This window comes from Podarcis tiliguerta (assembly GCF_965153285.1).
Source record: "Podarcis tiliguerta genome assembly, chromosome: 6".
Classification (NCBI taxonomy): domain Eukaryota; kingdom Metazoa; phylum Chordata; class Lepidosauria; order Squamata; family Lacertidae; genus Podarcis; species Podarcis tiliguerta.
The window spans coordinates 57,259,669-57,286,265 of record NC_139539.1 but is presented as its reverse complement, the minus strand read 5'-3'; the positions used below and the strand labels follow the sequence as shown (position 1 = coordinate 57,286,265).

The 26,597-nt window shown below is 40.4% G+C and overlaps 1 protein-coding gene across 13 annotated transcripts in view; it reads left to right on the top strand.

The window, feature by feature from the left end:
* The window catches only part of DAB1 (DAB adaptor protein 1), a 635,724-nt gene that overhangs the window by 496,665 nt on the left and 112,462 nt on the right, over positions 1 to 26,597 (top strand). For all 13 annotated transcript variants that reach the window (XM_083448084.1, XM_083448089.1, XM_083448096.1 and 10 more), the window contains one exon: positions 671 to 873. In XM_083448084.1, the coding sequence (XP_083304210.1) occupies positions 807 to 873 (67 nt within the window). In that variant the 5' untranslated portion in view covers positions 671 to 806. The remainder of the gene's footprint in view (positions 1 to 670; positions 874 to 26,597) is intronic.

Below are 26,597 nucleotides of genomic sequence, written 5' to 3'. Positions count from 1 at the left end.
TTAAATTGTCAAATCATTCTCTAGTGTTGAGAAGCTTTAATCTCCTAAATTGTAAAGAACTGGGTTTCCTAAATCATTGTCAGGAGCAGAACTGTGGGGAGTCTTGTCAGGATTCAGTTGCAAGTTGTATTGAATCCTAATAGGAATAGGACTTTGGGACACACAACTGGTTAGCAATACTGAGTCTTACTGAGGGCGCCATCAGAAACAGAAATAAAAATGAGGTCAAGCAAACTATAGTCAGTTTACCCAGAGAAGTTTGGGTTTAGAGTGCAGGAATGATGGAGACTGTCAGTGAAGCAAGAAAACAGATACTAGTGAAGGCATTGCTTGATCTTCCAAGGTAGGGATAGGGAAGAATGAAAACCTACCTAATTCCCACTTTTCAAACCAAAATGTGAAGTGAACCATAGCTGCTGGCACAGAACAGAAGCAGGAATCATGGGGACAAAGGAGTGCTGAAACTTCAAAGGAGTTCTTGAGTGCTGAAGGTCACAGAATACAGGAGCTACTTTTCAGCAGCCTTGGAAATTAACACAAAAGTGGATAAGCAGTTTCAGCTGAGTGTTAATAACTACACCTCCACAGATGGTTTGTCATAGGTTTAATCTTTCTTGGATAACCTGATTCTACAGAAGATGACCCACCCTTATGTTGCTTTTTCTTGCAGCACTCCAAAAGGGTGAATGAAATGAACTGTCTGCATTCTAGTATCTGAGGAGCTGAGTTATTCTCTTGGAGAGTTGTTCTAAATGAGCCTGGCCAAGATACTGGATCTGTGTGAAGAGGACTAAGGATATAATAGGATGTCAACTGAGACAGAACTTCAAGTGGCTGTTAAAACCAGCACAAAGAAAGACTCAAAGAAGAAAGGTAGGAACTTCCCATACTTTGGAGTTTGGTAAAGATTGTGTTCTGTTTATACTTAGATTCTTCATGGTTTTAGAAAATTAGCTATATTCCTGATAGGTGCACGTATTGTTGCTTTGCTGTTTTGTTCTGTTGTCCAGTGTTAAGTTGTCTAAGAAGAAATGAATGCTTTAGAAATGTAATGCATGTTTCCTCAAAGCACTTTAAAAGTAACCATTCCCACTGCTCTTCACAACACTTAATTCCACTCTGCTAGCCGATTCAGCTTTTCACGTTTTCCCTTGGCTTTCTTCTTTCCTGACTGATCCCTGCCAATCAGGAATCATATAATGAACATGATGAAGTTGCAGTGTCAGGTAGCCAATCTGATTCTGCTAAGTGCTATTGCTATGAAATTCATGTTGGACTGCCACGTAGGTAAACAGATTTGGGTATATATGGATGCCATGTAAGTAATAACCTTATACTGAATGACAAACACTTTTGTTCCAATCTCCCTCCTCTACAAAATGGTGAAAGGACACACTATTCACAGCTGATGCAAGCATTCAGGGAAAATACTTTGTCCTTTAATTTGTATTTTTACGCATGGTCCTTTATTATACAAAGCACAACTATTGTTGAAATAACTTGGTTAATTACAGTTAACTAAAATCTTCTATGTTTGTCAGATATTAGGTTTTCAGTGTTAACCTTGGATCTTCAAAGTATAAAATGTATAATAATCTTCCTTAGAACAGTGTGTCATGTCTGCGCCTGCAAGGTCACTCAGAGAAGCTGACAACAAAAGCTTTCCCATCTATAGACACTGAATCTCTGGATAAAATGGGAGAAATGCCTCTTGCATAAGGGGAAGACAAGGAAAGATGTGTCATTTTAGAAGTAATACTTCATATGTACATGTGTTGATGTTCTGACTAAAGTTTCCCCAAAATGGGAGCCAGAATTTATGGCCAAGCCTCCTGTGGGTTGTACTAGGTCTTCATTGTTACCTTCTTTCATTTGGCTCCTCCTCCACCTATTTTAGCTGTCAAGGCTTCAGCACTCACCCATCTCCCAAATTTCAGTCTTTGACAGTGCAGGAGGCTGGCTGGGATGGCAGCATTAAGCTCTTCATCTAAGAAAAATGCAGGAAATGGAGTGGAGGGAGAATCGCAGGTCGACCTATTGGGTCCAATTGATGTAATAGCTGGACTGTGGCTGTTGTCCCCTCATTGTTTTGACTTCTAGATCTGGGATTCTGTCTTTTTGTCTTCATAGCATCAGTACAGACTCTAGCAGAGATTTTTTTTCTGGCTTGTTGAGATGCTTTTTTTTCTCTTGGTGGTTTGTGGACTTAGGTTGGAGTCCCCCTAACTCAGAATGCTGGAAGTTGTGACGAGTCCAAGGTGTTTGGCTGTAGCAGTGGAGATGGCTGTGTTTCAATCCCCTCTATGGTTTGCCTGTCCTTTCTGGTACCACATTGCCCCAGGTTCTGAGCTACTGCTGTTCTACTGAAAATGTATGCTTGCTTACTCCCACTCTTCCTGAGTGCTGTTTTGATAGTGAGTTGGTGGATGGAATTACCACAATAAAGTTGTGACTGTAATGATGGTAAAGAGATGCATACTGGACTTAGAACCAGAGATGCTTTTGATCACAAAATCCTTAAAAGTATCAAAACAACATAGCAACTTTTATTGTCAAGTGGACTTCTCAAAAGCAATGGATGTTTGGCAGTGGCAATAAGCCAATTGGGATGTTCCTGACAAACAAGCAGCAGCAGTTTGTTCCACATCTTTAGGTTAGCATAAGGGAATGAATTCTGAAAGGTTCAAAATGCTGAAATTAAATTATATAAACAGAAACTTGGATCCTAACTCCCCTTTTATGAATAGAACAGAGTTCATGTTCATAGAGCAGAATGGAGCTTTTATGCCCTCAATCTGCCTGTGTGATCGGAGACCTTTGGGAGTGGAATGAGTTATCATGTAAAGGGACCCTTGACCATTAGGTCCAGTCGTGGCCGACTCTGGGGTTGTGGCGCTCATCTCACTTTACTGGCCAAGGGAGCCGGCGTTTGTCTGCAGACAGCTTCCGGGTCATGTGGCCAGCATGACTAAGCTGCTTCTGGCAAACCAAAGAAGTGCACAGAAACGCCGTTTACCTTCACACCAGATCGTTACCTATTTATCTATTTGCACTTGACGTGCTTTCGAACTGCTAGGTTGGCAGGAGCAGGGACCGAGCAACGGGAGCTCACCCCATCGCAGGGATTTGAACTGCTGACCTTCTGATCGGCAAGCCCTAGACTCTGTGGTTTAGACCACAGCCTCACCCACATCCCATGAGATATCATGTAGGGAGCTGCAAATGGAGGGTGAAGTTGGTGGAAATCTCCTCTTCCCTTAAAGTGAGCAGAGCAGCAGCATAGGATCCAAGCCAGAATGGTTATAGAATGATAGTTTGTAATTAAAATTCATGGAACAATTGTTTAAAATCATGGCAAACTCATATGAGTGGTTATTTCAAACTCACGAGACTACTTGAATGAATGAATCAATATGTTTCAGATTACATTAAAGACTCTCTTGTTTACTTATGTGCACTTAAGGAATGCTTGTTGACATGTTGCTATTAATTCATATATAACATTTCCATCTATTGCTCCTCATTCTGCTGTACTCTACCTTCAAACTCTACCTTCAGCTTCACCTTTAATATGTTTACAGGCCTTCTTGAAATTTAAACATTCAAACTGTGGAAAAATAATAGTAAGAGGCAAAGAACAAATATTTTTCATATGCATTTCACATGAATGTGTGTGTCTCTAAAGCCTCCTTCATGCTTTAATCATGTAAACAGTCTCCGCATGTAAAAAGGGCTGTGATTGGACAATCTGTTCTGCAACAAAGTTATTGGCAACTTGTTTGTGTATTCTCTTGTGCAACAGCATTCTGCTAGTGCAAAACATTTTGCCAGCAGAACAAGCATTAAATGACTTTACCTTAGCACAGCATTGGCTACCACACTGGATATTCACTTCTACATTCTATGCTGGCCACATGACCTGGAAGCTGTATGCCAGCTCCCTCGGCCCATAAAGCGAGATGAGTGCCACAACCCCAGAGTCGGTCACGACTGGACCTAATGTTCAGGGGTCCCTTTACCTTTAAGAAGTGTACAATTGCTCTTTTTGAGTATTATTTGTGTATAATTGCAAATAAGAATAAAATGAAGCATATAGAGAGAAGCTGTTTCAGATTTTATTTCTATTGGCAGTAAAATGTTCCATTCACTTCTTGTAATATTTACTCCAGTAAACTTCATAAAATAATGTCACAGGAAATTGAAGTGTGCCATAAACAGAAAAGCTTAATACCGTGCAATTCTTATTAGAACAAACAGATCTCAGCATTAATGCTTTTCTAGCCTTCAGTTTTCTCTCGGAGTTTCCTAGTACATACTGTGACACTCCATGCACCCATTCATGGAAAACTTTGGCTCCTGCTATCAATCACTTCCCATCATGAAAATTGAAAAATGCACACCACCCACTATATATGGGAGTAGGATGCATCCAAATTAATCATGTTCTTCACTCAAAGTGCAAGTATCAGTGTCTTGAATCGTGTTCATTCAGATAGTATAGGCTACAGAAGGAGGTGTTGTTGTTTTTTTTAAAAAAAAACAGGCTATATATAAAATACCAAAGCATGTGTGCAGTAAAAGCAAAAAGAAAAGTTGGTTCTTCCCCTCCCCCATTTATTTTTCATCGGATTATGTCACATCATGTATACATCAACAAATGAACCCTAGCCTAGTGCAGTGTGACACAACTGACATTTTGAAAAAAATGTCTATTTTTCAGGTTCATTAACTGCCATCAATAGGATCTAGCAAGCAAGGCACCTGAAGTTGTATTGGTGATCACCTAGTTTGTTACTCAATGGATTTTTTTATTCCCAATAAATAAGGCCTTTGATTTAGAGCTAAAGAGGTTTTGGCTCTTCCAGCAAATTGCGTAGATGGGACAGGGAGCCTATTCAGCTCAAAATAACCGTGGCAAAATTAATCGCGAGCAGGAGAGTAACAGTTTATGTATGTTCCTCATAATTGGGAACTTTAACTCATTTATTGATTGGAATTGTAGCACATCCCATTTCAGTGTGTTTTAAAAGAAGTAGTGTGAAATAGTAACCTTTGTGTTTCAAATTCCTACTGTGAGGAAAATATGATGCCTTCCCCCTATATCTGGTGCCCTGGAAAACAAAATCCACACACTTCCCCAGTGCTGGTCAGGATCAACCCTCTGCCTGCGATTTACTTTAAAAGGCTGTCTGAAATAAGATAAGAATGTTTCAATTTATTATCTATCACCACAGAAAAAGAGTAGAAATACAAACAAGCCAAGCATGGAGGTGGTTTGAGTTAATTTGTTACCCATAAATATATCAATAATCATAACAATGGTTTAATTTTTTAAGTCCATTAAAGAACAGAGGAAAAAAATAGATGGCTATGTCTTGTATTGTGCCTTATTCTAATAACTGGCAAATAATTATATTTTGATAAATCTGTCATCTTGTGTCAGTTGTGTATTCTGGCTAACCCTAAAAGTTTAGATAGTAAGACAAGTCTCTTAAACATTCTGTTACAATGGGGGTTCTGGTGATTTCCAGTGCTGCCCAATACAAAGTCTGGTTTTAATTAAAAGGCTCCACAGTAGTTATAAATTGGCTTTTCCCTATTTCTCTTGTTAGATACTGGATAAAAGATACCTTCAGGGTTTTTTTTAAAGTAATTTGATACCCAGTGATTTGTTGAACAATATTGAATACTTCTTGCATTGATTTATTTGTTCATTAATTTGGACTTGTCCAATTACACACAATTTATGTTAGTGTAACTAGCACCATGTCTTGTTTGGCCTTGAGTACTTAACAGAAAGAGTTTGGGGAAATGACTAGGTGCCTCTGGAAACAAGAGCCCCTTTCCTTCTTTGTTTGCTGTGTTGATGTTTTTAAACTGCTTAAGCCCTGGTGCTGGTTCGTAAGATTGAGTGGAGTTTCCTCCCAGAATTCTTGCTTTTGCTTTCCTTCCTTTCACTGGACTTTTTCCTTCTGCCACATTGGCAGGTTGTGAACTGCACTTGCATTCTTCTGAACCCATGACCAGCTCAACCAGGAAAAATGTGGCTACTTACACCTGCAGTTTTTCTGCTCCTCCATGGACTCAGCTAGATTGGGAAAGAAAAAGTGTTTTATATGCATTGTTTATGCGATATAACACTGTGATGCCATGAAGGAAAAGTGGAGTGCAATGTATTTCTTATTTTTCTGTTCTCACTCGGCTGTGTAATAACATTCAGGGACTGTAACAAAGACTTGGCCTAAAGTGATCCAAGATAAAAAGGGTCAGGGATGTGTAAGAGCAAAGGAGCATTTAAAAAATGTGAGCAAAGTCCCCTCTCAGAGGAGTGTATGTGGTTAAATCTTTATCGAGGGCTTTCACCTGGTGGAGTTTTCATTGTTCAGACAGTGCAGTGCTCACTGCTTTGCCCTATGGAGCCACTACAATGTCCTAATGAAATTTATGGCTGTAAATAAGTGGCACATGTGAGGTACTATGTGAATTATTAATGTGTGTATATAAAGCTTTTAAAGTAACATGGGCCCAATTTCTTGTACTATACTCTGTTGCCCTATTTTCTCCCTTCTGAAGTTTAACTTTCTGCTGCTACTCATCTGTAACTGCACACAGGGAATATTCAAAGGCATCTTTCAGGTTTATTTTGAATCCCGCAGTGTAATTTACTCCCAAGCTCTGCAGTGCTTGGCAGAACCAACCAGAGCTGTTCCTGTAGAATTGGCACAGTGTATGCTCAAACCAATAAAAACATTCAAAAGAGATTTTGTCTGGGATGGGAATAATTTTTTGAGCAAAACCAGTGTCTCTTCCAAGAGATTTTATTTTATTTGATTCGTTTCTGGATCCCTGCCTTCATCTGATTAGAAACACAGGGTTGTTCACAAGACAATAACCCACCACCCCATTAAAAATACCTCCCATAAAACATAAATAAAATGAGTTTAAAACTTCTTCATATCAGTCCAGCAGATATCAATATAGAAGGCTCAACCAAATCATCACTATCACCCAAATGCCAGGGTGAAAATTTATTTCTTGAGCTGGCTATGAAATCTCAATAATGAGGCTTTAGTCTGATGCTACCTTCATCTTAGCCATTAGCTGTATTATAAGTGAATCCTGTGTTGCAAACACCTTGATAGGCTTCTCTAGAACTTTAACTGGCATCCTGGAGATATTTGACACCACTAATTAAGGGCTGTAGCTCAGGGATAGAGCATCTGCTTTGCATGCATAAGCTCCCAGGTAGGGCTTGGAGTGTCTCTTGTCTGTAGGTCTCCTGCCAGTCAGTGTAGACAGTATTGAGCTAGATGGACCACTGGCCTGTCCAGTAGAAGGCAGCTTCTTATGTTCCTAATAGCAAATGGCCTGTAATCCTAAAACTTGGTGTAAGTCTGTTCCTACACCACCCTTTCCTAAAATGATTAGCAGAAGCGGAGAGAGGGATTTGAAGGAGTGTTCTCAGGGCCTTAATTTCTCTCTCATACACTCTTGGTCATTTCCCCACAAATTAGGCATCCTACCACAAGGGGGTGACAAATTATTAATGAATCTACTCATGAGTTGGCTGCCTGTCTATTCACAGCGATGAGTCTACTGAGAGAGTGGATAAGGAGCTGGCTGTTAGTAGCCTTGGGACAGGGAATTGTAAGGTTTTATTAGCCATACTTTCTAAAAATGTGTAACCTCTGGTGTGCTTGTAATACATAGAGAAGGCCCATTTGTGTAAATATTTATGGAATCTGAATCAAATATTAAAGATTTACTTCAGCCTCTTGAAATTTAAAATGATTTCCCAAGTTCTTTTGAGACTTTGGCTATACTGGGAAAAGATGTGTTCTGATAATATACCGTAGGTTAGTCATTTCTCCTCTTTTCTGGTTGGTAGTCTACTTTTCATCTTACATTTGCCATGCACTGCAGGTCTGAAGAATACTTGTTTTTGACCTCTTGGAGAGGTGCCTGCTTGTGGACTCAAGCTTCACTGAACCACATTGTGGCACATCTTGCAGCAGGCATGTTGATTTGCGCACTAATTTGTTTTCACTTCCTTCCATTCAGCATATGCATGCTGAGACATTCAGTGAAGAGGAGGAAGATTTGGGTTGGGTTTGCCTACCTATCTGGCCTGAGCAATTTTAGGAGTGATGAGTGGTTTCCTAACAAAAGAGAGAACCATCTATTGTGCTAGTTAGCAAGATTGATGGTGATGATTTGTTAGACTTGTTAGCCACTTGCTGCCCAAAGGTCTCCAAGTGACTTGTAACACATTAAAAAACATAAACACAAATAGGACTTCCGGTTTGGATCGCAAGCAGCAGGGAGCGCGGAGAAGCCGCTGAAGGGCTTTTCCGAGCTACACGGGGGCTTGGGGGCTACGCAAAGGCACTGCGACCCCCAAAATCTCAAGGGGGACACACTTGAGGGATAAGCTACCCAGCAGCGTTGGAGCGGTTCCGACTTTTTTTGAGGTTTTTTTTTAAAAGGGACTCGAGAGCGACAGGGCTGAGAAACGTGAACGGTAAGCACCGCTGAATCCGTGTTACAGAAACTGTCAGGTTTACCTTGGAAGGGAGAACATTGCACAGTTTGGGAGCCACAACTCAAAAGGCGCTCTTCCTTGTCATCACTCTTTGATCCTTCCTCAGAGAGAGGGATCTGAAGAAGGGCTCAAGATGATTAAACACCAGTGTAGCTTTTCCCAATCTGGGGCCCTCCAGATGTTTTGGACTACAATTCCCATCAGCCCTAGCCAGCATAACTCATAGTCAAATATGGTAGTCCAGAATATCTGAAGAGTGACAGGTTGGGAAGGGTGCTCAAGAGATTATACCCATATAACAGTTGGGCCCTTCTGGGAAAATATAATCTAGATTTCATGCAGTCCGTTTCATTTAATAATAATTTTTAGTTGTAGCATTTCTGTTTCAAGATTGACGTTTCCTGACATGTAGCAAAATAATAATTTTTGCTAGTGTTAAATTGGTGGAGATCATTGTAAAGAACTGTTTTTTTTATGTGGAGTAGGCATATTTAATGCATTTCCCACAGTAACAACATGGTTTTTTAAAAAATTCATTCATAGATCCATGTGCAGCAAAACTTAATTGAGTTCAAATGCTTTTCTAAATAAATCCCTTGTGTGAAACAGTTACTGACAGCATTAATTGGAGATGTTTTGAGTAGTAGCACAAGCTACAAAAACATTTCTCAACTGAGTCACAATGGAGAAAGCCATTTATTTTCCCATTCCTGCCTTTTGTAGGAGTGGTATGTCTGTCAAATACCTACTGTTACAGAAATGAGTTTAATATACATAAAATGTAATGTTTGTATGCAGTGAAGTTTAAAAACGTATGTAAAGGTTTGCATTTGCAAAGTAGAGAAGTTTGCATTAGGCAGAGAGAGATGGCAGAAAAAATGGATATTTCCATTTCAGTCTTTAGGCTAATTGATAATGCACCCGGGAAACATGAGCAGCAGATCTCTCACCTCAGGAAGGTGAAACCTGATAACTCACTAGTTTTTAGCCAGTCAAACAGTGGCAGCAGTGGTCGAAGCTAAGTTCCATGATGATGAACAGTCAAGTTGCTCTGGATCTCTATTTGGGACCAGAGAGAGGAAAGTTACTGAACTAAAAAGCAGATGAGACCACATTGCTAGTTTGTTAAAGAGCAATGTTTTACTTTGTATTTTTGCCAGTGTTTACTTTGTAACTAGTTTAAGACACTTTGCAGTAAAGTTTTGAAACTCATTCTTGTGGTAGAAAGCATTAATTTCTACTCTGCACAAGGACTAGATGAATAATTCTGTTGCAACAACTCTAGCAGCTACTGGCTCTGGGTGCTACACTCTTGCTCAATTTGTGAAACGAGCATGAGCTGAAAGCCTAATGGTTTGAAGGCAATGATTTCTAAATCCAGGATCATCTATTGGACTTGGAATTGTATGGGCTGTTTGCTTTGAACAGAGCTTGAAGGCAGTTCACTGCATTCTAAAGCATAGATATTGACACAGGGTGTAAGTAGATGTTTGGGCGATAACAGGAGTATGTAGGTGGATCATGGAGGGTACTTGCCAGGGAGAATTTTTGGCAGGGTTGTCCTCTGCTCTCCTGATACTACCCTACATTGGTGGTGTGGTGTTACCTGGAAAGGAGGATCTGATGGGAAGAATTGATGGGAATGGGAAGGGTTAAGTACCTTCCCCACAACCATTTAATTAGTATGCGTGTGTTTCAGAAGATTAGAATTATCAACACATTTCCTAGGCTGTGCCTTGAGAATGATGGTTCCCACCTCCATCAGAACGAACAGTTCCACTAATTTATAAGGGCAGGAAAAATAGGGAGAAGGACACTCTGTGAGGACGACCGCATGTAGGTGGCCTTCTCTTATCACACTTAGATTTGGTTCTAGAGGTGTTCCCTTCCCCAATAGCAACTGACCTCAATAAAAGGATAAGAAAAAAATAGATTAAGTGGGTCCACTCCATCTGGGCCACAACAGGAGCCCCCATGTTGGCCCTCTCAGAAGCATCTCTGCCGCAAAGCTCTTTTGTGTTACATGCAAATGACTGGAACCATTTTGCACAATACATCTCACCGCAAGGTATTCATACAGTTTCTCCAAGCTGCTAGGCTCAGTTTACAAAAATGATACCTTAAAAGCAGGAGGAGTAATGCCTCTTTTGGGGTGAAAGAACAAAACAAAACAAGGAGGCAAGAAACAATAACCCAAATGCAGCCAATGGAATACTGACTAATACAGTTGAGCAAAAAGGCCAGAACCCCCAAATTAGGACTCTATTCATTGTGTGGAGAACTAGATGGATTGAGCTTCTATCCCAATCAGGGGCCATGCAGGCACTAAATGGATGCCAAACAGGCAGTGTTGTTTGGCAGTGCCCTCTGAGCTGCTCAAAGCAATCATTTCTAGGCTTAAGGGTTTGAAATTACACATTTTAAAACTGTGAGCTTATTACCAGGAAATGCTAAATGTCTCAGCCTTGTCTGTGGAACCACAGTAGTCATCAGCCACAGTGAGTTTATCCACTTCACTCCACCACACATAGATGGAAACAAATAATAGTCTATGAGGGGAGTAGAAAATCTGGCCAACTCATACCTGTAAGTATAGAAATCATTCTCTCCCATGACAGCAACAAATGCATACAGGGTTTTGGGGTTTTTTTTACATCACACACATATGCACAACTGCATTCACACAGAGAAAGAGACAGAAAACTATGGCACGGGAAAGAGAAAATGTCTCCTTTCCTAACATATGCACACTTGCTGATGCTGGTTGCTTGGGAATGCCCTCCCAAGATGTTGAACAATGAGCTAGAGTGCTCAACCAATAAGAGTGAATAGATGAGCAAGTAGTTCATGGGCCTGACAGCACTATAAATAGGCACAACAACACCAACAATTGTTTAGAATCTGCTGGCTGCTTCAGCAAACAATGAAGTCATAAATCAAGTCTCTTCCTCTCTCTGTTTTAGTTGAGTGAAAAGTGTTACTATGAAAAATCTGTATTTGCTAAGAAGTTGAGTAGAAAATTTCTACACTGATAGCAGGTATGGGGAAACCTGTGGCTCCCCAGCTCCCTCCAGCCCCAGCCAGCATGGGTTCCTGATCTCCGCTAATAACATCAGTGAGCCTCGTTCGTAATTTCTAACTCAAATGTTGCAACTAAATAAAAGCTCATTCCAACACAGAAGGTATGAAAGGGAAACAAAATCCTAAAGAAGCAGTAAGGGAATGTAAAACATTCATTAATGGTATGACTTATTAATCTCTCCTCTGTGCATTTCACACCCACTTTGCACATCATTTTGGCTATCAAAATTCTCTGTGATTCACTTAGTACTATTCCCCCCCCCCATCACTTCATTTGTTCCCCACCCCAACCACAATGTGATCCCAGAATGGGTTACATAATATATCTAGGGATGCAGGTGGCACTGTCGTCTCAACCACTGAGCCTCATGAGCTTGGCGACTGGAAGGTCAGCGGTTCGCATCCCTGTGATGGGGTGAGCTCCCGTTGCTCTGTCCTAGCTCCTGCCTACCTAGCAGTTTGAAAGCATGCCACTGCAAGTAGATAAATAGATAATGCTATGGCAGGAAGATAAACAATGTTTCCATGTGCTATGGTTTCCATCACACAGTGTTTGTTGTGCCAGAAGTGGTTTAGTCATGCTGGCCACATGACCTGGCTCCCTCAGCCTGAAAGCAAGATAAGTGCAGCAACCGCATAGTCGCCTTTGACTGGACTTAACCGTTCAGGGGTCCTTTTACCTTCCTTCCTTCCTTTTTTACAAAATATATAACAAAATAGCTATATCAGTGTACTGGAAGAAGCAAAAATCACTAGTTTTGAAGCAATGATTCTTCAACATCAACTTTGTTGGACTGGTCATGTTGTGCGGATGCCTGATGATCGTCTTCCAAAGCAACTTAAAAATGGAAAGTGTAATGCTGGTGGTCAACAAAAGAGGTTGAAAGACTGTCTCAAGGCAAATCTTTAAAAATGTAGTATAAACACTGACAACTGGGAAACACTGGCCTACGAGCGCTCCAGTTGGAGAACAGCCTTTACGAAAGGTGTCATGGGCTTTGAAGACACTCAAACTCAGAACGCAAGGCAGAAATGTGCTAAGAGGAAGGCATGCTTGGCAAATCCACACCATGATCAACTCCCATCCGGAAACCAATGTCCCCACTGTGGAAGGATGTGTGTATCCAGAATTGGCCTCCACAGTCATTTATGGACTCATTGTTAAAAACATGTTTATGGAAGACAATCTTACTTGGCTACAAGTGATCACCAAAGAAGAAAAATACAATAAATATACAGTAGAGCATTGAAACAGTATAAAATTGATAAACAAATTGTAATTCCTACATAGCTAAGCATTGGTGCACATACCTAGAGGTGTTGGGTTGCTTTCCAATAACTTAAATCTCTTCCTAACATGAGCCCAAACTTGGAGCTAGGATAATTTGAATAAAAGGTTGCCCAAAGCTAAATGTTTAGATGTTCCACAGAGGAAGTATATGAGTTGTGGTAAAGTGCTGCAGCCTGTCTCCTTTTGTAGACATCCATAGCCTTGAATTTCAGAGTTCCCCTCTGTTACATGAAGACAACAGCTTTTATTACAGATTAATGGGATGCAGAGGCACTTGAGGACATAAGGCTCATCTTTGGGTTTTATTTTGATGTCACAATGAAATTCACATTTTGAGTCAAGCTATTACCACTTCGAGAGGGTATTGACACAGGGCTAAGAGGGTTTACTGGAGTTCTTATGGATACGGAGACAGTCAGCACATTAACCTTTTAAATAAATAGCTTCAGTGATCTCCTTGCGGGTTATGTGCATGACCTACATATTGATAAATGTAGTCCTAACACATTGCAACAACAGTGAATTTACTTCTGTCTCCATGGAGATATACGGGAACAATATTTCAGGCTTTGGTATTGATTGCAGGCCAAGGCTTTTCTGACATACAAAAACTGATATAATAACAGAATAATATAGGGGAGTGCAAAACACATAATAAATAAATAAAAATCCACTGGCTGGCCTTAGAATGGAAAAGAGAATAATAATAAATAACAACTGATTTGGAAAGGTAAAGGCTGTTCTTCCCCCCAACTAAATATATAATACAAATAGATGAACAGTCAGTCAGTAGAGATAACGTAGTGCAATATCACAGGACTGTACCACTTAAGACACCCTCCCATCAGAAACTATCTGCCTGCAGAAAGCTGGAATGTATTATTTTTTTAAAATAAAATAAAAGCTTCTAGTTTTTCATGCTCCAACACACTATTTTTCTATGTGGAGGGAGCATTTCCCCCCACAAAAGTATTCAAACATACAATTCCCCACCTGCATTATGAAGTGATATTGTACATAAAAGGCTTTGCATCACTTTACATTTCTTTATGCTGAATAGGGATTGCCATTTTAATACTCATTTATCCAATTTAGAGCTATTTTTTAAGCATCATTTTAACCAGTCCCCTCATTTTCATAAATTTCCTTCATTGAAGTGAAATGTGACTGTGCTGGACTTTCTTGATAATTGCCCAGTTACATATATGTTGAATTTGATAGTCCTGAGGTTACTCTTCCTTTACTTTGGCATGCTGTGGATTCTCTGTTAGCATTGTAACAACAACAACAATATCTTCAAGCCATTGAAACTACCATACAGCCAATTTATGCTACAGAATTAAAAACCTGACATTTAGAGAGGATCAACACTGTGTTTAACATTGGCGTTCCCACCCTTTATGGGTGGTGGGGCGAATTTGACAAACCATCCCTCCCCTAGAGAAAGAGGAGAGGTATGGCCTGAGGCTTATTGTGCCCAAGGGGGAGAGGTGGTGACCGGCTATTTAAGCCTGCTCTGCCCCTCCTCTTTTTCTTTATATGGCACCCACCCTGTCACCCTTTCTCAGTGTGAACCTCCTGATTAGCCATCTGTTTTCCAGGTGTTGAGTAGGACCTTTTTGGGACACCCAAACTGGCATTGGGTCTTCTATTTTGAGTCAACTCCACATTGCTGGGTGATGTTTGTCTGCTGGAATGCTGCTCCTTCAATTTGGCTAATTGGCATGTAGTCCGGGCAGGTGACAAGATTTACCTGAGGCAGTGTTGGGTTGTGGTCATCCATTAGTCACTATTGTTAGGCATGTGCTGGGGTGCTCTTTGGCCTGATGGACTCATTGGGGTGAACCTTGGCCAATGGGGCCATGGTGTGCATGTCAGGCTCTTTCAAGCGCAGCAAGGACAGAGGAATCTTAGGAAACTTTGCTGTATGCACACAGTGTGTAGCTGTTAACTTGCCCAGGTGATGGGAGAAGAAATTTTCCCCATCTATTAATGAACACCTGCCCAGACCTAATTTGATCTGGTTATGTTGGTTGAATCTGCCTAGTTTGTTTCTTTTGTACTCATATCTGGTTGTCTTGACTCTTCTTTCTGGTGTGCTGGCAGTGAAACTTTGTGATAAAATCTTCCCACCGTGGCCTAGCATCAGGTATTTTCCCACCTGCCAAAGGCATTTTGTCACTTGTGTATATAGGGATGATTGTGTGTCACCTGTTCCATTCCATTATTTCATTGATGGATTTGTTGTGCTCCATTTCCCACTCAGTGTGCCTTTCAGTTTAACTTGGAGAATTTTGAACATTAATTTCATGATTGGTGCAACACAGAGCTTGCTGAAGTTTTCAAATTTAGTCCTGTGTTTCTCAGGTTATCATTGCACATGTTCACAAGTGCATTGGTTAAAATGCTGGGGGAAAGGAACAATGACACAGCTGCATTTCAACACCAAAATTGCTTCTTCTTTTCCTCCCTGCTGCAACTTCCAACAGTGCACATTTGCTTTGAATAAATCACAGTGCAAGAAGGAATCTCACGTTTGCGTGATCACATCAAGATATTGCCAAGTGTCTTCAGAATCAGAAGCCGTGGTTCAGGGGGGACTGAAAACTGGGCCATAATGCACATGCCCAGCTGAAATCCAGGAATCAAAACTAGGAATGGCAGCTTGCTAATGCATCAGCGCTGTTCCACAAAAAAAGATCATTTGAAATCCCAAATCCAGAGGGAAAGAATTTTGTTAAGCATCTTGCTTCCTAGTTGTGCCTGTTAAACTCTTGATGATGAAGGTGAGTTGCTATCCACATCCCTGAAATAGTGATAAAATGGTTGTTAGTGCCCAAGTTCCAGAAGGGAAGGCCTATGCTTCACTAATTGTCTGTGGTTCTCTGAAGCTATTGCTGCCCAAATAGATAAAGAAAAACACCATGGCTGTGGTTTGATTTTCACCGGGTACCAGTTTTTCATGGTTCCATAGTAGAGATTAATTGCAAAAGTAAAGTCAGAGGACAAGAGGTAAAATAGAGTTCAGGTGAAGAAAAATTTGCTGGCAAGAAATGTGACAGAGTAATCTTGGAAGGCAACACCACTTAGTGAGAGGTTACAGAGTGATAGTTATAGTACATCAAAAACTGAATGTGAGGCACCAGTGGGAAGTTTTACAAAAGAAAAGAGCTAATGCTAGTTCAGCTTTCATTAGTAGAGCAAAGGTATCCAAAATAACGGCAAAATAATAACTGTTCTTCTTGAGTTAGAGATTCCTTACAAAGATTATTCTATTGTTCTAGTGTGAGAATGGATAGAGACAGAATGGAGGGTTTGGCAGGTTCCTGCCCTTGTTTGCATCCCATCAGGCTTATTTGGAATTTGTTGGCTGGGAAGGTAGAAACAGCATAATAATGAAAGGCAACTCGTGATCGAAGCCATTGTCTTTAAAAACAACAGAGGCACATAAGAGTCAAAAGTAAGCCCTTTTTTCAATTGCTGGAGTTACCTAACTGATCCATTGCATATTTAAATTTTTAAGTTGTAAAGTGATATTTTTGAGTCATTGACAAATCCAGTTCTTAAGTCTTTGCAAATCTGGAGTGGGGGGAGAGTGAGATGATTCTCCTTCATATATGTGAGCAGGTAGTGTGCTAATCCACAATCCCACAACCAAGCCACTCAACGGCTATGACTGAAATATGTGTGCATTCCGTGTGCATGAGAAGCAGATCTTGCACAAATAAATTAATACACTTCGAGATCTTCCATGTGAGGAGGGATTATGATTGGGACAGTATCCTGACTTGCATGGATGACCCCTATTCATGCGCATTGGTATGCATGACTGGGGTCATGACTGTGGGCACATTGGCAGTAGGGGTGTGGTGTGGCTAGCTCATGAAACCTGTCACATGTTCCTTCAACATGTGGGAAGGTGTCCCAACTACACCGCTCTATTAAATAAATGTTAAGAATTGCAGATTTGTCATGAGGGAAGTTGGTAAGGGAAACAAGACCTGAGACAGACTTCTGCAAGAGGAGAAAACAAAGACTTGTGGTTGGCTCCACTAGCGTAATGTGTACACCTTGCCTACCAATGATGATGGCACACAGAACCTGTCTGTGCACACACAGTTTTGACACTGTTGACTAACTGAAATTTGAGTTGCCCTTTCCATTTATCAGAGAGATGAAGTCAGCATACCTTTAAAGATAACTGCAGGATGAGTGCTAGTCTTATTCAGAAACTTTTTTCACTTGCACCCAGATGCTGATCCCGGGCGATCTGGTCCTGTCCTATTCTGAGCAGCTCTTTCCTGCTGAGTTACTTTTAGATGCATGTCTGCCCTAGAAGATAGTTTATATGGACAACAGCATAGGCATGGCCTCCAAACGAAAACAATTTTCTACATCAAATTGAAAGTATCCTTCAAATTCTATGGCAAATTGAAAATATCCATCAGCGGCACTATAATGTTGGATTATAGAACGGAAGAATGGAATTTATGTCATTTTTATTCTGCAGAAGGGTATCTGGAGAACAATGAAACTTCAGTAATAAGAGGTGATTTCATTACGTCTCCCTCAAATAATCCCAAAGTGGCTTTCATGAGCATGGATGCTTCAGCAAATAAGAACAGGCCAAATCCTACACATATTGTACATTGAAAAAATACATATATTTATTGCAGAATAAAATAATTCCTCATATGATATTCAGTGCATCAATTGTCAACATGCTAAGGGATTATGAATGTAACAGATATATTTTGCACCAACAATTGTGACTAAAAATCTCCAAAGAGATTGAAGTTTTTCAAATATAGCTATGGCAGATTTCTTAGTATTTTTGTAATATATTAAAGCCTTTACAAAGAGAGTGATGATGACATGCTGGAAAATACAAGTAATGCCTATAAGATCAACATAATTTTGGGGAGAGGATAAAGGTGCAGTAAGAGCAACCACCCTGTTCCCTCTCTGAACAAACAGGTGATTGGAACCTGTTGATCAAATATGAAGCCGTAGTTGATCAGATTTCCCATCATACTTTGAAAGTGGTGGAAACCACTTAAAACAATGTGGATATTACAGTGATACAACATTGAAAAGAGCGTAACTTGGGAAGAAATAAGCTTAGAATGTGATCTAAGGCTGCAACGGGACACGATGTGTCATACTGGCTGCTGTTGAAAGCTGCATCCCAGAGTTACTCACTCTTGTACAAAATTGGAGAGCCTCAGACTCAGAATGCCCCCTTCCATGCCTCTCTGTCTCTTCTTTTGGAACTGTTTCCCCACCCCTCCCTGACCCTGCTTCACACACAAAGTATTGCCTGACTAGAATATGTACCTGAACTCTGATAAGGCCTCCTGCATGTTTGGATGCAGGGAAGAGGTGTGTGTGTGTGTGTGTGTGTGTGTACAGTGGTAAAATTGACATTTGCTATTCTGTTCACATCTGCCTCTGGCTCTACTTACCACTGACAAGTAGTCCTCAGAATGTTGCTCAGAATAGAATGTGGTCCTCAGACTGAGAAAGAAGGTTCCATACTCCTGCTCTAGTACTTTAAAACATGTTCTCCACAAACAGAAGCCAACCAAGTGGAGCACAGATGGAGAACAAAAGGAGATGTTTATAGTACTTAACGTTACTGTGTGGTGAGGAAAGGACATGATGCTGAGCTGCTGTTTTCAGCCACAGACATGTGTCCCCTGTCACATCTAATTCCAGCCATTGAGCCACTGCCTAATGAAGTAAGTTCAGCATATGTTTAACATACTTAAATTGATTTCAGAATATTTACTAATTCCCAAAGTATTTTGTGTTCAGAAAAAACCTCACAGAGCCACGCTATGTTTTCTTTTGAAATATCAGTGATGTTGAAACTATGCAAAAGTTTTATAACAGCACAAGAAGCAACACATTTCACTATCTTCCACTATTGATTCAGTGATTCCGATTTTCCAAAAGAAGAGTTGGCCACCATAAATAAAAATAGGCAAATGGAGCAGTAATTTCCCCAAATAATTTATTTTCTTTCATGATCACAGTTATTGTCCCAGTTTAATGTATAGTAGGAGTTTCTTTTGCTCCCAGATCTAGTGCAGACTTCTGTTCCATTTCTCTAATGAGTCTGTTATACATTTCAGTGATCTCTAATGCATTGATCAACTGTTTTAAATTGTTCCCCAAGGCTGCAAAGACAGATACCTGTATTCTATTTGTCTCTTCCCCTTGTTGTTGTTGTTGTTTAGTCGTTTAGTCGTGTCCGACTCTTCGTGACCCCATGGACCAGAGCACGCCAGGCACTCCTGTCTTCCACTGCCTCCCGCAGTTTGGTCAAACTCATGCTGGTAGCTTCGAAAACACTATCCAACCATCTCACCCTCTGTTGTCCCCTTCTCCTTGTGCCCTCCATCTTTCCCACATCAGGGTCTTTTCCAGGGAGTCTTCTCTTCTCGTGAGGTGGCCAAAGTATTGGAGCCTCAGCTTCACTGTCTGTCCTTCCAGTGAGCACTCAGGGCTGATTTCCTTAAGAATGGATAGGTTTGATCTTCTTGCAGTCCATGGGACTCTCAAGAGTCTCCTCCAGCACCATAACTCAAAAGCATCAATTCTTCGGCGATCAGCCTTCTTTATGGTTCAACTCTCACTTCCATACATCACTACTGGGAAAACCATAGCTATACGGACCTTTGTTGGCAAGGTGATGTCTCTACTTTTTACTGCAAGGTGATGCCTCTTCCCCTGCCCCCCCCCCCAATAATTATTAGGAGCTTCAGGAGGGGCATTTAAATGACCGAATAGAATGCTGGGAAAGTGTTCAGTTCCTTGCTCTTTCAGTGCTGCATCTCTAATCCAAATTACCTTCTCTGCCACGACTGCAAAAAAAGAAAACAAATAAAAATGCACAAAAAGATATGATAACAGTCATTTAACATTGTTTGGGCCTCTACTGTGCATTTTTCAAGATAACACCTGCTGCTACATTGCTCCTAGACTGATACATTGCACACGTGAAGAAACCATGCTGTTGTTGTTTTTGGTGGGCGGGTGGTGGGGGACACACAAAAGAGTTTCAGGAAGAGTTCAGTGATCTAATAATGAGTGCACACTTGCCTGCCTAGATTGCATTCAGATAGCACTTTATTCCATCTTCTGAACATTTCCTTACCTGTTTCTTTTCATGTTTTCTGTGGACATTCACACATTATAAAGCCACTTCTGGAAATACGGTGGAATCTAACAGAAGATTAATACTCACTTTTGTGTTTCCAGGAAAAAATAATAATTCTACCCCATAAGCTTGGAAAATCACGGGAGCTTTGTGTTGTAATACCTCTGCAGTTTTTGTGGCATACCATCCCTCCCCCCCCCCCCCGACATGATGAAATTTGGGACACTAGTGCAGCATGCAATTCTTTGCCGCAGTTTAAAATTTAGCATGGCATGGCAGTCTATTGATCAAATAGCCACCGTTCCATACCATAACAGGTACTACAATGCAAAAGGGAATGATAGCACTAGTACCATAGACAGTCAAATTCATGTAATTAGGGTTGCCATATTTCAAAAAGTGAAAATCTGGACACAAAAGTTGTTGATGTCTTTTTTGCAAGCTCCCCCCCCCCCAAAAAAAAATTGTTTTGTTTTTGAGCTATTTTGAATGGAACTTGCCAAAAACTAAACTTCCTACATGGTTACAGATTTTCCAGGGCTTTAAAAGGATTTCCACTTGGACACTGTTTCCTGGCAATGTCTGGGAAATTCCGGATCTATGGCAACCCTGAAAAAAAAACCCATGTCTGAACCCATCCGAGACTCTTCTTCTTGGAATTTTGCATTGCCCTATTCAGAATGGTTGAAAAGGGTTTATGAGTGAATGTCACTGGGTGCCTTGTTATCTCTGGATTAGGCGAACTAATATCAGTGTACTGGATGAAGCAAAGATCACCAGTGTTGAAGCAATGATTCTTCAACATCAACTCCGTCGGACTGGTCATGTTGTGCGGATGCCTGATGACCATCTTCCAAAGCAACTTAAAAATGGAAAGCGTAATGCTGGTGGTCAACAAAAGAGGTTTAAGGACTGTTTCAAGGCAAATCTAAAAAAATGTATAAACACTGACAACTGGGAAACACTGGCCTGCGAACGCTCCAGTTGGAGAACAGCCTTTACCAAAGGTGTAATGGGCTTTGAAGACACTTGAACTCAGGACGCAAGAGAGAAACGTGCTAAGAGGAAGGCACGCTTGGCTAATCCACACCGTGATCAACTCCTGCCCGGGAACCAATGTCCCTGCTGTGGAAGGACGTGTGGGTCCAGAACTGGCCTCCACAGTCACTTACAGACTCATTGTTAAAACCGTGTTTATGGAAGACAATCTTACTCAGCTACGAATGATCACCAAAGAAGAAGAAGAAGAATATATATATTAGAATTATTTTTAGAAGGAATAAGCAAAGACATTAGGGGCAGCTTCCTTGGCATGCTGCTTCCAGAAGTACTTATGCAGACCACAGAAACATTACATTAACATTTTCATATGAGTATGCTCACTGTGAAGCAAACCTGCAAGTTGATGCCTCAGGATTACATATCTTGAGATTGCTCCTGGTGTCCACCATTTGACTTTCTTTCCCTTGATGATACTAAATATATAATAGTTTTAATCTTTTATAAACTGATGTATTCCTACTGTGGGACATATTTTGTCTCTTTTGCTGTTAGAAGGCTAGCTCTATTCAAAGAAAGGGTGAAATTTTCAAAGTATTTTATCTTTGGGAGATTGTCCAAGGTCAGTAATGAAATTTCCATTTCAAGTAATTTTGTTCAAAGGGGGGAAATTCCCCCTTAGGTTTAAACCATAGGTTCTAAAAGCCTGAAATCTGAAAATAAAGAGGCAGTAGCTGTAAGCACTGTTCAAATTATGCCTCTTTAGACTACTCAGAAATGTGGTTAAGCTTCTTTCTTGCTTGCTTTAAAATATTCAAGGTTATTGCCCTGCATTAAACTCTAAACCCTTTAAATGCCTCCTTTGCTGCAAAATTATTTAAGATTGACAATCTGAAAGGTTTAAAAATCTGGGTTTGTAAGAAGGAGGCTCTCTGAAAGGTGAGGCTAGGAATTTCCATCACGTATGTCATACATTCTTAATATGTAATAGATGCTGTTTTCAAAAAAGATGCTATTAAGTGGCAGTGATCTCAATAGAATAGACCATAAAGAATTCTGTATTGTCAGTAGCACTCTTTTAAGGTAATAGTATCTGCAATCCACACATCTTTATAAGGGAATTAAATATATTTAATGGCATGATATAAACTATTTGTCAAACGAATGTGGACAAATCTTTTAATCAGTGTTGGATAAGCCAAATTTCTGTTAATCTGGAATACTGTGTCCAATTCTGGGCATCACAATTAAAGAAGGATGTTGACAAGCTGGAACATGTGCAGAGGAGGGCAACCAAGATTATCAAGAGTCTGGAAACCAAACCTTACGAGGAACGGTTGAAGGAGTTGGGTATGATTAGCCTGGAAAAGAGGAGACTATATGATGGTCACCTTCAAATATCTTAAGGGCTGTCACATGGAAGATGGCGCAAGCTTGTTTTCTCCTGCTCTGGAGGGTAAGGCCCAAGCCAATGGCTTCAAGTTACAAGAAAGGAGATTCTGACTAAACATCAGAAAAAAACTTTCTGATAGTAAGAGCTGTTCAACAGTGTAGTGGAGGTTTTTAAGCAAAGATTGGATGGCCATCTGTCATGGATGCTTTAGCTGAGATTCCTGCATTGCAGCGGGTTGGACTAGCGAGTCGGGTTGGACTAGCGAGTCGTTACCCTCACAAAAGGTGAGACATTCAGCATCAGACAAGGATTACAGTGGGTTTGATGTCACCATAGGAAAAGGTGCCTGTGGTGCCTGTGTAAAATAAACCATATTTCTTCTAGTCTCTGCTGTTTCTTGATTTCCCAATGAAAACACAACCCTGGGTGAGCGCCTGGAACCTCCCTGGAATCTTGCTCCACTTGGCAGACTGGAGGTGGCATGTAACAATATTCTGCTGAGGATGAAATTAGGCATGCCAGCGAAGTTCGTCAGCTGGGCTTAGAGAGAACTTTGCAGGCTCACACGAGTCAAGCTTTACAAGCCCCTGGCTTGAATTACAATGCAAGAAGGTCAAGAATTTGTCAATATTCCCCCACTAACCACACACACCTTTCTGTCTTCTGCAACTCTGAAAACACATTTCCCCTTCTCTTTACTTGTTTAGTTTCAGTGATGCAGGGAGAGAGGAAGATCTGTCCCTTTCCACCCCTCACTATTCATCATGTTGCATCACATTAAAGAGCTGTATTATATTTCCATTATATAATAAAAGCACTGGGTTTGTAGAATACTTATTATTTTTTAGTCTGAGATGGGAAAAAAATGTTTCATAGCATTTATTTTTCACAGTGCTTCAGCAAAGTTCAGCCTTAGAACACCATTAAAGCAGAGAAAATCTCACATAATTGTTTGACTGTATCAAGCTGCTGTACCCATGAGATTCCCCCCTCCCTTTTCATGTCGTTGGATATAAGGGGAAAAATTAGATAGCAGCAACATATCTCTGTGAAACCTATATAAATGATAGAATCAAAGCACTAGCCCATCTAATACATGTCTTTTCTATGACAAGGCTTCAGGAAAAACATTTGACATTTCTAGCTCCCTGGAGTGCATGTATTTTAGTTGAATTTTGAAATGTGCCTCTGTCCATCAGTCTCACATGCTTATAATTACAGTGTCAGGAACCTTTGTGTACTTTCCTAAGTAAAAAATATATATATCATGTTGCATATAAAAAGATTTGTTTAACCTTAATGATAGCTGAACCTATATACTTAACATGCTTTTTTTAAAAAAGAATATGTAATATTGTAATTAAGCAGAATCATTAGGTGGAATGCTCTTCTATTATCTTTATGAAGTGGAACTATAATTATCTTACAAAGCAGACTGTGCCAACATGTTTAGTTTCAGACTGTATGGAACATGGGCACACCCTTTCTTCCATGTCGCAACCAAGTTTTGAAATTGGTTTCTACTTTGACAGCATTTTTTACATTAGAGAAGAAATTAGCATGCCATGTGTTCACTGTATTTTTAGTGGTAGCATATAACCCTGTGAATATGTGAATTGACTACATCTGCTTATTTCACTGGATGCTCATTGTGGAAGTTGGTGAAACCAAATGCTCTTCCTTGTAGCGTTTTTAATATGACAGGCTTTGGAGGCTCAAACATGGATGGGCAAATCCATCCATTTCAGTTTCTCTCAGTTTGTCATTTTTCCAACCTTAGCTGCAGTTTGCCCTATTACTGAATCAATTTGCAATTTTAAAAACAGAAATCCCCCAGAAAATGTATGGTTTCATGAACATTTCTCCTTAGATATATATACACATTTGTATGCATTTTTGTCTAAATATACATATTTGTGCAATGTGTTTTTTAACACTTTTTTGGGGGGGGGGCTTGGAGAACTGCATTGCAAAATTGAATGGAGTGCAGATTTCAAAGGATATCTGTGTTTCAGTGCACGTTAGATAGGTTTACTTTAAAATGTGAACCAAATGAAACCATCAATGCTCAAATTGAGAACTTTCATAAAGATAAAGCTAAAAAAAAGCTTAAGGACCCCTGGATGGTTAAGTCCAGTCAAAGGCGACTATGGGGTTGTGGTGCTCATCTTGCTTTCAGGTCAAGGGAGCCAGCATTTGTCCACAGACAGCTTTCCGGGTCATGTGACCAGCATGACTAAAGCACTTCTGGTGCAATGGAACACCGTGACGAAAACCAGAGCACATGCAAACGTTGTTTACCTTCCCACCGCAGTGGTACATATTTATCTACTTTCGAACTGTCGCGGGGATTTGAACCACCAACCTTCTGATCGGCAAGCCCAAGAGGCTCAGTGGTTTAGACCACAGCATCACCCATGTCCCTAGTAGAACTTTCATACCACCTCCTGGACCTACCTGTACTACTGTTTTCCCATGTTGTTGTCTTTAGTTTTGGAGCTTTTAACATTCTCTAAGCAATAGTGTTTTCTGTTGCTGGTTTTATTCTTGTTTCATGGGTTAGGTGATTGAGAGGAACCAATGTCCTTGGGTTGTATGAGATCCCACCTTACATGCCTGTTGATCTCAGGTTCACTGTGTAAGTGGTATTGTCAGAATCCCCTTGTCACACTGGAAACCTCAACACATGCAGTACTTGGAGCCAAAAAATTAATGTAATCTACTGTATGGTGTGTGGTCACACACACACACACACACACACACATACTGAAAATAGGGGAAAGCCTGTATAATGAAAGAAGAAAGCTGGGATACAGTGGTACCTCGGGTTACATATGTTTCAGGTTACATATGCTTCAGGTTACAGACTCTGCTAACCCAGAAATAGTGTTTCAGGTTAAGCACTTTGCTTCAGGATGAGAACAGAAATTGTGCTCCAGGGGCACGGCAGCAGCAGGAGGCCCCATTAGCTAAAGTGGTGCTTCAGGTTAAGAACAGTTTCAGGTTAAGAACAGACCTCTGTAACGAATTAAGTACTTAACCCGAGGTACCACTGTATTGATCTGATTTAGAGTGAAATGATGGTGTAAATGTGATCTGGTACAGATGTAGAATAATCCCAGGATTATTCCAGAACATTACAGCTGGTGAAAGCAGAAAGAGAAAGGGAAGTGGGGGTGAATGAAGTATTCTGAAAGTGCTGTGCTGCTTGTATGCATATGCTTATCTGCATGTGCTGGAAGTCTCATCTTGAATCCAGGGCTGCCAGTCTGTCAGCATCGGGTAACCTTTTGTGCTCTAGATTTGATTTAACATAGAAATTAGCAACTTATTATCACAGGGGGTTGGATATAAGATTTCCAATTAATCAAATTTAGAGGAAGGAAGAACATTGAGGAAGTGAAGGAGGAAAGACAGCTCAGATAGGGATGTGTACAACCAGTCCTTCTGCCCCTGTAGAGTTTTCTGCATTTATGCCCTATATACTTCTGTATGAGTGGAAAACCTGCAGAGTGTCCTTGCTTCTTTGATCAATTTATGCACATTTAAAAATAACATACACACACACACACACACACACATGAGTGCAGATGTATAAATTAGTGCACACTATAGTGTAGGGTCAATCTCTCTGTGTTGACATTTTACATGCACAAATGCATCTGAATTCTTAATTCAAAGTCATTTCTTTTTAGTCTGCCTTTAAGAACGAACTGTTTCCACCAGGTGGTTTATAAAGATTTAAAAAGCACAAAGTAACAATAATGATATACTTCATCCGTAATAATTTATAAACAGTATATTAAAAGTAACCAAATACAACCAGGAATAAATAAAGCCTAACTGAAGATATTGCCAGACTAGGAGCCAGGCTACCAAGATTCAAATCTCCATTCAGCCATGAATATTTGGTAACCTTGAACATTTCCTCATGGAGTACGATAATGTTCTTTTTCTTTTTACAGAGTAGATTATTTTGTAATTGGGCAGACTATGATGGTAGCTGTGCCCTGGAAGAGCAAGGAAAAAACCAAGATTCTATGCATATCTAGAGACTGAGGTTTTTGGCTCAGACATGATGCACTCCTGAATTCCTGGAATTTACCTATAAGTGATTCCTACTACT